Genomic DNA, 12,366 nt, shown 5'->3' with positions numbered 1-12,366 from the left:
TGGCTGCTGGTTCTCAGCTTGAAGCTGAACCCTCAGTTGTTTCTCCAATAACTGCTGCTGCTGAAGTTTAACTTCCAGGGCAAACCGCAACTCATAAGCCTGTAGATTGCTCCAGTTTCAGGCGCCGCCTGTGCTCAGCAGTTCTCAAACCCAGTTGGCCTTCTTTTCCATCCAGTTTCCATCAGCTCATTCCAGTTCAGGCTGTTGATGGTTCTCAGCCTTTAGCCTGACTTGCAATTCTCAGATCTACAGCTCTTTATGGAGCTTTCAACCTTGGGCAGCTTTTTGCTCAGAACTCCTGGTTTCCTCTTGCAGAGTAGTAAAAAACAGTCAGTCCACAGCCCCTAAAAGGAGTGCCACAGAGAACCACACACTGGGAAGCAATGACCACTTGTGTACCCGACTCCTCAAGGTGTCAGCGGCTCCATACCAATTGATCTGAATCCTGCCAACTATGCCAGATGTAAGGCCAGTGGCCACCGCCATGGCCGTGCAGATTCACACTGAATTCGGGCAGATGGTAAAGGAACAGTGGAGCCAGAGGATGGTAGGCCATCCTGTTTATTAAAGTCTCCAAACGGCAGATGAGCAAACAGGCAGGGAAAACAGCTTCCTTGTCACTCAGGGCTCCCAAGCCCTGACCCCCTCTGGATTTACCAGACTCACTGCCCCCCATCAGCTTCCGTGGGGCTTGCACTCTAGCAAAATAGGCCTGGCAGAAATATCCTTTGTTCGGCAATCAAGAGCAAACAATCTCCCCTCCCCATGGAGGCAGGCAACACACAATTTGCTATCTGCTGCCCTGAGGACAAGCACCCACAGCCTTCCATAGACCACACACACATGGTGCTGCCCCAGTACAAGCGTGCTAACCTAAACACACTTGTTACAAACTTGTTCGCCCAACATCACCCTATCTTTATTTTGGCTTTGGCCATCTCTTTCCTAGACCTACAAACTGTCACCACTGTCCCCTGGTGGATGCCCCACCTGCAGCCTTGTGAGTTGTCCAGCATCTCCATCAGAACTGTTGGCAGCGTCCATCACCTGGCCACACCACTCTGTTCTCTAGGGTTCCACTGCCCTGTGGGTAAATCCAGGCTCCTTCCTGGGCTCTGAGTCTCTTGCTCAGCAATTTTGAGTCAACTGTTTCATATGTCCCCACACTCTGGGGACATGCCCAGGGATGTATCTTTAGTCAACCCTTGATTTGCTTTCTCTTCTTTTGCCCGATAGTTATCCCCATGGTAGTGCCACCTGGTGCCCTTCCAGACTGCCTCTTTATTGTCATCCAAACAGTTCCGGGAAAGTTTGTTTTCTCCCAGGGATTTTCCTGGTGGATGAGAAGGCACCCTTCCTCCCTTTGTTCTGTCAGATTGGATTCAGTGCTTCTGGACCCACTGGCTCTGATGGTCTTCACTCTTTGTGAATTTTAGGGCTAGTGAATTAATTGACTTATATTTTGATTCTGTATGGTAGGCAGTCAGACACAGAGGTTTAGGGTGCAGGCCATGGAGCCAGACTGCCTAGGTCACATGCCCATTCCACAGCTCACTCTGTGTGTGATTGAACTGCTCTGCTTCAGTTTCCATCTCCAACGATGGGGATAATGACAGTTCCTACTCCACACAGTTCTGAGCACTCAGTTGTTCGCCTTGGGGAAAGCAGTGGGATTAGCACCTGTGCCATATGCGAAGTGCCTAATAAAGTTAGCCACTGTGGTTTTATTTGTTCCTTTTTTGCTCACCAATCTATTTCTCAGTCATATTGAGTAGTCCATCTAAGCATTTATTTCCATTAGAAACATCATTTATTCAAATAATTTAAAAAGCAACTATGAGATCCTTTTTCTTTTTTTTTTTTGTTACTGGGGGCTGGGTTATGGTGCAAAGATAACTAGGCCACAGCTCTTGCATTTAAAGGGTTGAGAGGTTGGTGAGGAAGCCAGTGTGGGAAGTGGGTGATACAGTGTGCTGGGGACCCTGAGGGCCTCAGCAGGAAGTTACAACCAAGTGACAGTAGTGCCCCTGGAAAGGAGATGGGAAAAGCAGCCAGGAAGAGTTAAAGTCTAGGGGCACAGACAAGACCACTGTGCTGAGGAAGCATCAGTGCGTGGGGCGGGAAGCCAAGCTCATAGCTGGAAACATGCTTGGGTCAAGCTACACTTACTTTTTAAAAATTTTCAATGACAGTTTACATTCAATATTATTCTGTATTAGTTTCAGGTGGGCAGCATAATGATTAGATTTTACAAAGTGATTCTCCTGATAGTTCAAGTAACAACCTGACACCATCCATAGTCACTACAGTATTATTGACTGTATCCCCTGGCTGTCATACCTTACATCTGAAGATGCACTTTCTCTTGAAGTTGATGAGAAATGTGTGTGGTGGGGGAGGGTGGGGGTGCTCAAGTAAGCAAGTGACATCATTAAATTTGTACATGGTAAAGTTTTTTTTCTAAAATTTTTAGGAAAAACCCATCAGGAGGAGTGGCAGGAAGCAGGCAGGAGCTTTCTGAGCAGTGAGAGGAAGCAAGAGAGAGCAGAGCTATAAAAACGGGAAAGACACTGAAGTAGCCAAGTGAGCTCCCAGTGTGGGCGCAGAATGGAAGTCACAAGGCCACTCAGTGGAGGAGCAGGGGGGCCGTGGCTATCTCCGTAAGGGTAGATTTTGTGCCACATGGGTAGAATATAAACCACATGGAGAATAGGTACAGCCAGGGAAGTAATTTCTGCAGAGCTAGGTGTGGCCTGCAAGAAAGGCAGGGCTAAAGGAGGCACCTCCTGCCTGTGAAACAGTCCTCTTCTAAATGCAGCTGTACTTACTCTCCGGTTGTTAGACTTCAAAACTGTGTAGAATTTATCTTCGGCCACATCCTGATTCGGAAGTGCTATGACAATGGCAGGGACATAGAAGTCAAATCCATTGGGTATCACTATTTTGGCAAATACATAATCTCCAACCTGAAGATGAGAACATATTTCATAGCAGACATTTTATTTATAGATTTTATCAACAATATAAATGTAAGCTTGTTTTTAAACACCCCAGGATTCTAAATTTCAAGTACATTTTTTTTTCCTCAGGAAGGGTCAATAGTTCCAAAAATCTTTGTACTCATTGGGCCACCCCTGGAATTTAGTGATCAGTTTGGGGAGGCCTCATTGTAGTAAGCAGGGTCCCAGGGACAGCCAGCAAGATTGTGAAAGGTCTGGAAACCTATCCTATTAAGACTGATGGAAAGAACCTGGAGTGTGTCACATGAAGACCAAGGAGAGATATGAACATTATCTTATTGTGTCTGAAGGGCTGTTGCTCAGACACCGGAAAGGATCAGACTTATTTAACGTTACTCGAAGCACACAGCTGGACTATATGGGGAGAAGTCACAAAGACACAGCCTTCAGCAGGAAGTCTTGGGAAGGGACCTATAGAGGTTGCTAGGCATCTGACAAATGGAAAAGATCAACTGTCATGAGAAGGTGCACGAATGTGCCCCAGGTCTGGCTTGGGGAGGTAGGAACAGAAAACCAGGCAACATCCGAGAAGAGTGCTCAATGCTTTTCCTCCTGGCTCACACTGTCCAAGAACTACAGCAGCAGAGTTTTGGGGGGTTTTGATCTAATCTCTGGTCTTGGTGTCAAGGAAAGCATGATCCCTGCCCTTGTTTTAAATCTATTTTAATATACTCTTCATAGTTAAAGTTTCAAGGGCATTTGTAGCTACAGCGAGTCCCTTTCCTGACCGTCTCTGATCTGTGAAGTGGCAAGTGCAGTCCTGAGCTACTTAACAGGGTGTTAGCAGATCAGGGACATGAGCAAAGAAATCTATAGGCAAGCGGTCATAGGAGCAGGGGCCATTACTCTCCCATCCAAATGCAAGCCCTCTGTAAGTGCCCAACCAGAGCTCAGCAAAAGGCCCAACAGATGTCACGCCATCCTCAGGGTGCTGGGAATGGTGAGAAGAGACCTGGAACAGGTGGTAGAGCAGGTACCTGGAGCAGTGGGCAGGGCATGGCGCCTCCCACAGGCGTGATGAAGGAGATGGGCACAACCTTGGTGTCTCCGTACCTGAAGTGCACCAGAGCATGGGTGGGGCTTATGCACTTCTTCACTACCCCTGGAAGGAATCAAAGTTAAAATAAAATATGGCCCTGGTCGGGTAGCTCAGTTGGTTAAAGCATCATCTCAATAAACCAAGGTTGTGGGTTAGATACCTGGTCAAGACATATATAAGAATCAGTCAATGAATGCATAAATAGGTGGAACAACAAATTGATGTTTCTTTCACTCCCTCTCTCTCCTTTCCTCTCCATATATACTCAATCAATAAATAAAAATATGAAGACAAGTAATGTCCATTCCCTTAGGCGGGCCCCATCCTGTGGGCTGTGCTAGATTGCCACCCTTTGCCTGTTTAGATTAATGTGCCCCTTCGATTTCCCCACCTGATAGCATTGGACACCATACAATGGTTGCCTTCAAACCGTGAAGGCAATGCTCTCTCTGGTCTGGAGACTGCAGAGTTGGGAGGCCCTGAAAATGGGCAGAAGCTTACTCGTCCAGCATCACCAGCAACCATCCTGATAGAGAACATCTTAGAACATTCTTAGAAACATCTCTTCCTGGATACCTCCTACCATGGTTTCCCTATTTATTTATTTTAGCCATATTCTCTTTCATAATGCTTGGATATTAAAAATCAATGTTGTTAAGTTGTGAAGTGTAAAGGAAATGTAGACTCTCATCACCAGCTTCCATTATTATTAGACAAATGACAAGGTGACGAGGCTGGGCACATCCCGCAGCTAACCTAGAATGCACGACCAAAGCGGGCGGGAGAAAGAACCCAGACGTTCCTGGGACTTTTAGTTCTCCTCAGTGATTACTACAACAGGAAAGGAAGACGCCTGGGCTAGGTTCACATATTTTGTCATTAGCTGAGTTGAAATGTATATTTTCCTCTATAAAGGGGTATAAATATTAAGGGAAAGTGTTGACATGGACACCCCCCTGGGCAGTGACAGGTACACTGGGAACTTGTTTGGGGACAGAACAGGCCCATCCTGGGGGCTCCTGCAACCTGAATGCCTGGCATCTGCCCTGCTCACAGACCGACCTTGGCAAAGAAACTGCTGATTTTAATCCTGAGTCCATGTCTTTTGTATTAAATAACCAAATAAATGAAAACCTTTTATTTTTAAACATATATAAACATGAAAATCAGCTTTCCATTGTGCATGCTTTCTTATCAAACTAAAATATTCAATTTGGTTTTTGAAATATTCTTTACACATTATTCACATATTTCCCACCATAAACTAATGACACAGCAGTGGGAGAGCCCTTTTTAAAACTTCAAGTGTGTTCTAAATTTATATGGAACCAAAAAAGGACATGAATAGCCTCAACAATCTTGAAAAGGAAGAATAAAGTGGGAAGTATCATACTTTCTGATATCAAGTTATACTACAAGGCCATTGTACTCAGAAAAGGTTGGTACTGGCATAAGAACAGGCATATAGATCAATGGAACAGAACAGAGAACCCAGAAATAAACCCACACTTTTATGGACAACTGATATTTGACAAAGGAGGTAAGAGCATACAATGGAGTAGAGACAGCCTCTTCAACAAATGGTGTTGGGAAAATTGGACAGCTACCTGCAAAATAATGAAACTAGACCACTAACTTACACCATTCACAAAAATAAACTCAAAATGGATAAAAGACTTAAATGTAAACCGTAAAACCATAAGCATCTTAGAAGAAAACATAGGCGGTAAGCTCTCTGACATCTCTCGCAGCAATATATTTGCCGATTTATCTCCATGGGCAAGTGAAATAAAAGACAGAATAAACAAATGGGCATATATCAAACTAAAAAGCTTCTGCACAGCTAAAGATAATAAGAACAGAATAAAAAGACAAACTACACAATGGGAGAACATATTTGACAATATGTCTGATAAGGGGTTAATAACCAAAATTTATAAAGAACTTGTAAAACTCAACACCAGGAAGACAAACAATCCAATCAAAAAATGGGCGAAAGAAATGAATAGACACTTCTCCAAAGAGGACATACAGATGGCCAATAGGCATATGAAAAAATGCTCAACATCACTAATCATTAGAGAAATGCAAATTAAAACCACAATGAGATATCACCTCACACCAGCCAGAATGGTGCTCATCAACAAAACAACACAGAATAAGTGCTGGCAAGAATGTGGAGAAAAGGGAACCCTCCTGCACTGCTGGTGGAAATGCAGACTGGTGCAGCCACTGTGGAAAACAGTATGGAGATTCCTCAAAAAATTAAAAATCAAACTGCCTTTTGACCCTGCTATCCCCCTTTTAGGAATATACCCCAAGAACACCATAGCACTGTTTCAAAGGGAGAAATGCACCCCCATGTTTATGGCAGCATTGTTTACAATAGCGAAGATCTGGAAACAGCCCAAGTGTCCATCAGTGGACGAGTGGATTAAAAAACAGTGGTACATATATATAATGGAATACTATGGAGCCATGAAAAAGAAGGAGCTCTTACCTTTTGTGACAACATGGATGGACCTGGAAATTATTATGTTAAGTGAAATAAGCCAGGCAGAGAAAGAAAAATGTCATATGACCTCATGCATTTGAGGAATCCAATGAACAATGTGGACTGAGGAATGGAATTGAGACAGAGGAGAGATCAAAGGGACCAGAGAAAAAGAGGACAGAGGAAAGGGGGATGATAGGATGAGACAAACCTGAAGGGAAGGGGGGAGGGCGCTATGGGGAGGGGGGCAAGGGGAATATTGAAGGGAATATGGGGAGGGGGGATGCATTCGGGGCAACACTAGAATCTATGTAAACACAATGAATTAAAATCAATAAAAAAACCAAAAAAAACTTCAAGTGTGATTGTGTTCTTCCTGCTTTGACTGTGGCCCCTCAATAAAATCTACACTTCTTACTACAACCCTCACTGAACAGCCCCTACTTGCTGCATTACTCTCTACCCTCCCTTTGCATTCACTTTAGCCATAATCCATTTTATTTCTCTAGACATAAAATGTTTTTCTTCACCTCTAGATCTTCATTTATGAAGCTATCCACGAAGCTCTCACTTGAACTTCACTTGGCCAATTACTTTAGGATCATGTGCTCCACAAACTCCCAGGCAAACTTCTCAGGTCCAGCCACATGGGCCTCTTCTGCCAACGTGCCATGTGCAGTCTGGCCTTGGGACTTGGTACTGTCATTCCCTCTGTTTAGAACTCTCTTCTTTCAGACTATCTCATGGCTTGCCCCTCTTCCTTTAAGGCCTTACTCATTTGTCACTTTCCCTGGAGGCTCTTCATGGACCATCATGTTTAGAATTGCAACTGTCACCTTGATACTTTCGACATCTTGACACTGTATCTGACATCCTACATAGCTATTTGGCTGTGTGTTGGTCTCCCTCACTAGAATATAATCCTCATGAAGACAAGAATTCCAACCTGCCTGTTCACCACACCAGACCAGCCCTTTAGAAGCATTACATACATGGAACATAGCAGATGTGTAGTAAACAAATAAGATATTAAAGTAAATAAATTTTGTGGCCATTCCCTCCCCACATACACACACAACTATATGGGGAAAAACCCCATCCTCATTCCATTTCAGAAGTGGAATATCTCAGTACAGCCATGAACTGTCAGTATTCTAGGGAAAACACGGGTTGAGAGACTCTGGTCCCAACAGCATGTTCTTTAACAAAGAAATCTTACAAAATAATACCACTACCTGGAAAGTAAAAGCCATTTTCGTCACATCTTGCAATAACCTTCTGGCCTTTGAGGTGATCCAGTTTTTTAGATTTGATTTTCTTTGTTGCATTTTCTTGAAATTTCTGTTGCTAAAAAGATAAAACATTCATAATTGATAGAAAAAGTCAATGCAGACGGGGAAATCAGAGGGTCGTCTGTTGAGAACCACAGGACACATATGGGCCATATACTCTGCCTGGGGGACCTTCTGGTCTGTTGTTAGGAATAGGCTTTAACACTAAACTGGCCTGAGAACCTTGCCCACAGAAAGTGAAAGAATTTGCTATCTAAACATAATTTGGTTAAAACTAAACAAAATAAAGTCAACCTTTCCCAAAGAAATTAAATAGGATCCAGAGTCTTAAAACAAAATATTCAGTAGTGGGATTCAAATAATTTAACAATTGGTTCTCTGCTCTAATGACAATTTTAAGTATAAAAAAAATACCGAAAGGTAGTTTATTATTTCATGCATTTAATACTTAAATAAGAACAATAAAAGAGGTGTACAAAACTAGATTATGTTATGAGTTTTAAAATATTAATGAGAAAATATTAAATAATATCTGACAAAAAACAACAAAACTATTATTTAAGGTATTTCTAGGCCCTGGCCGGTTGGCTCAGTGGTGGAGCATCAGCCCAGTGTGTGGATGTCCTAGGTTCGATTTCTGGTCAAGGCGTACAGGAGAAGTGTCCATCTGCTTCTCTACCCATCCTCCTCTTGCTTCTCTCTCTCTCTCTCTCCCTCTCTTTCTCTCATCTCCTCCCGTCCTGTAGCCAAAGCTTAATTAGAGAGAGTTGACCCCAGGCTCTGAAGATGGCTCCATGGCCTCAGCCTCAGGTGTTAAAAAAATGGCTCTGGTTGCAACAGAGAAATGGCCCCAGATGGGCAGAACATCGTCCCCTAGTGGGTTTGCCAGGTGGATCCTGGTCGGGGCACATGCGGGAGTCTCTGTCTGCCACCTCTCACAAAAGAATAAAAAAAATAAATAAAAGAGATATTTCCATATTGTTCCTTGATTGGCATCCTCACTTGCAATTTTCTTTCACCTTTGGACGGCATGAACATTACTATGGGTGCTTAGAATATGCTGTTGCACAGATGAACGTTAAAAAAGAGTAAGGAATGTAAATTTGTGATTTCCACATGGGGCGGCTGCCCAGGTGCCCACCTTAGAGAGAACCCTGCTTTCAAGTGCCATTTTAACAACTGGTTCGCTGAACTCAACAAAAAATTAGGTATTGGTTCTACCGAACCGGAGAGAACTGGCTGAATCCCACCACTGATAATAGTCAATATATTCATTATATAATCCAAAATGCAACATACAAAAAAAGCAAGCCAATAGAGCCAGTTTTCAATGTTCAAAGTAATCAACAGATCACGATACTGAGATACTGAGATGACCCAGGTGTTTTAATAATTAGCAATTACAGAAAAAGGTATTGACTTTAAGTCAGTAATGATAACTATAGTCCATGACATAAAAGGAAACACTTTTAAAATGAATGGCAATGTGTTTTCAGCAGAGAAACAGAAACTATAAAAGTAACCAAATTGATATTTTAGAAGTAAAAAACATAATATCTAAAAGGGTTCAATAGTAGAACTGATATGACAGAAGAAACATATCAGCAGAAGGTATTCAATCTGAAGAACACAGAGTAAAAAAGATTTCTAAAATCAAGTGTAATGCTGGTGGCCAAGGCCAGGCAAGTACCAAGGGATTCAGGCAGCCGGTAGAGGAACTGCGGAGCCAGAAAGGGTTGAGCCATTCCATGTAATAGAGTCTCACAACGGCAGACAAGCACACAGGCAGGGAAAACCGCTTCTCCAGCAAAGAAACAGCAAAATGGCCCCTCACAGTGGCGGGTAGGCAATCCACCATCCTCTGTCCCTTTGAGCACAAGCACCCATAGCCATACATAGGCCATACACACGTGGCACAGCCAGGCACTCACGCATCAGTCAGGCAAAGGGCCTGCAGCCAGTAAACCAGTGAGCAAGCCTAACATAGCTGCCCCACAATGAGCAAGGCCCTTCCTGTTCCAGACAACCTGGCAAAGCCCAACTCAATGCAATCCCTCTGGAAAGACTTGACTGCCAGGCCGTTTCAGAAGATGCAAAGGTTTCACCTTACAACAAATATCATTCAGACATTTGTATACAATACATACAGAGAAGGCAAATGTACTGATTAGTGGTTGCCTGAGGCTGGGGGTTACAGACTGACTGTAAATGGCATGAGCAATCTTTCTGGGGTGATGGACATGTGCTGAGTAAGACTGGAGTGTGGTGCTGCTTGACAGCTCAGGCAGTTTTACTAAAAACCACTGAATTGAAACAGGTGGATTTTATGGTGTCAAAATTACATTTCTATGAATCTGATTTTTTTAAGAAAAGGTAAATATAGGCAGCCATTTACTTATAGTTTGCTCCATGTAAATACGGTATTTTGCATACAGTGAGCTATAGGCGCGAATGTATATGGAAGCTTCAATAAAACTAACAAACAAAAGAGAAAGACTCATAGAAACAGAGAACAGACTGACTGCTGTCAGAGGGGGGGCTGGGGAACTGGGTGAAAAAGGTGAAGGGATTCAGGGAAAAAAAATGCCATAGGCACAAACAACAGTATAGTGATTAGCTGAGGGAAAAGAGGGAGGAGGTAGGAGAGGGCAAAGGGGAGTAATAGAGATGGAGGGAGACCTGACTTGAGATGGTGAACACACAATACAATATACAGACGATGCATTATAGAATTGTACACCTCAAACTTATAAGATTTTATTAACTAATGTCACCTCAATAAATTCTATAAAAATGTTTTTAAGAGAATAAAAAGATATATTAAATAGGCCTTTTTCTTCAAATCACTACATTGCAGAAACTAGGGATTTTTGCTCCTAGATTATTTTTCATTTTTTTCCCTTTCTTAACCATTAATTTATTAGTTCTTGGGTTTTTCAAAGAAATTAGTGCTCCTTCCTGATCAGACTGCCCAGCAAAATTATTCTCCAGCTTCTCCTCTCTGCAGACCAACAATGTCCTCTTCTCCACGGCACAAAGACAGTATCAGGTGTTTCCACGTGCACTATGATTTTTTTTTTTTTTTTTGCTTGCTATAGCTGTACTAAATGCTTATTTTATGAGCTCATCTACAGGGCTCCACTTACGCAAATCTCTAATTTGAGGCAATTGACAATAAAAATTTAAATAACTCCAGGTGATATGAACACCATTGGCTCTTGGGTAATTATTCATTTTCAGTACAATCTGGATGTAAGCGGGCTCATTTCCATGGTGCTCTGATGTAACTGGGTTCTGTTGCAGCATCTAACATTTGGACATGTCTGGACATGCTTCACAGGTTTATGAAAACATGTGAGAGTACAGTTGATTTCCTGGGAGATGAAAACTTAGAGCCAGGGCCTCAGAAGTGAAGAAATAATAAACTAAGGAGTTAAGGTCTCTTGAAAAATTTTGAGATATCAAATCGTGGGTCTATGCAGCCATGGACAAAATGTCAGATAGACATTACCCTTTGGTTTATGATGCTCCCATTGAGCTGGATTTTGCTTGGGTGACTCCATTCCCCTGGAATTTCTATTTTCACTAATGCGGTCAACATCACTGATACACAGGGAATGCGGTCTGCTTGCTCCTGGGCTGACACCCCAGGAGGAACCTAAGCATACCCGTGGGAGAGTCACAATGACCTGCAGTCTGAAATGGCCTTAAAGAGAGAAGTCTGGACCAGGGGACAGAAGAAACAGGACCAAGTGCTTCCTAGTTGGCTGTGTGACTTTGAGCAAACTTTTAACCTTCCTGAGCTTCAGTTTCTGCATATGCAAAATGAGGGGATAACCTGAATGATCTCTAACATCTTCTAGTTCCAGATTTTTGTCCAGGAGAATATAGGCCTTACTAGGCCTTCCTGTCTTCAGAAGAAATGTCAGGTCATATGTTAACAAGGACAGGGACACAAGAATGAATCTTTGTTTGTAGTTGTTACAATTTGAGGGAAATGTATCAGTCAGAACTATGAACATGAGCAGCACAATTTTCCCTCATTGTGTTCCAGAGAGATGCCCGTACCAGTTTCCTACAGCCACACAGGGTTCATGTGACATTTTCCAACAGACCCATGTAAAGCTTCTAATTATTGATTGAATTTAGAATCTTGAGAATCTGGAACATGACAAAATAAATCAATTGTTACTTAAAATTGTTACTTAACTTTGCATAAAGTTAAGCTTCCATGAAGGTGACCTTTACATAAAGTTGGCTTCCATAGCCACCTGCTTGGCACCACCAGTATTTGCAGAAAAAATCAGCCGGCCAGGAAGGGGCAGTTGGCCACTGAGGCACCAGACAGCCGCTCTGCCTCCAGATGGATAACAACCTGTTATTTCAGAAAGATGTCCACAGCGATTCCAGAAAGGCCTTTTCTCCCTTTACATTTCATCAATATATAACAGAGAAGCCATTTATTAGAACCTATGCCTAGATACATTTAAAGTTCCTTTTCAAAACCCTAAATGAGTGTAA

At 42.7% G+C, this 12,366-nt stretch overlaps 1 protein-coding gene across 1 annotated transcript in view; it reads right to left on the bottom strand.

The window, feature by feature from the left end:
• The window catches only part of VWA3B (von Willebrand factor A domain containing 3B), a 271,732-nt gene that overhangs the window by 6,880 nt on the left and 252,486 nt on the right, over positions 1-12,366 (bottom strand). The window contains 3 exon segments of the mRNA XM_066267787.1: positions 2,829-2,966; positions 3,998-4,122; positions 7,789-7,900. Of these exon segments, the coding sequence (XP_066123884.1) occupies positions 2,829-2,966; positions 3,998-4,122; positions 7,789-7,900 (375 nt within the window).

Source organism: Saccopteryx bilineata, chromosome 3 (assembly GCF_036850765.1).
Source record: "Saccopteryx bilineata isolate mSacBil1 chromosome 3, mSacBil1_pri_phased_curated, whole genome shotgun sequence".
Taxonomy (NCBI): domain Eukaryota; kingdom Metazoa; phylum Chordata; class Mammalia; order Chiroptera; family Emballonuridae; genus Saccopteryx; species Saccopteryx bilineata.
This window is presented reverse-complemented; position numbering and strand designations above follow the sequence as displayed.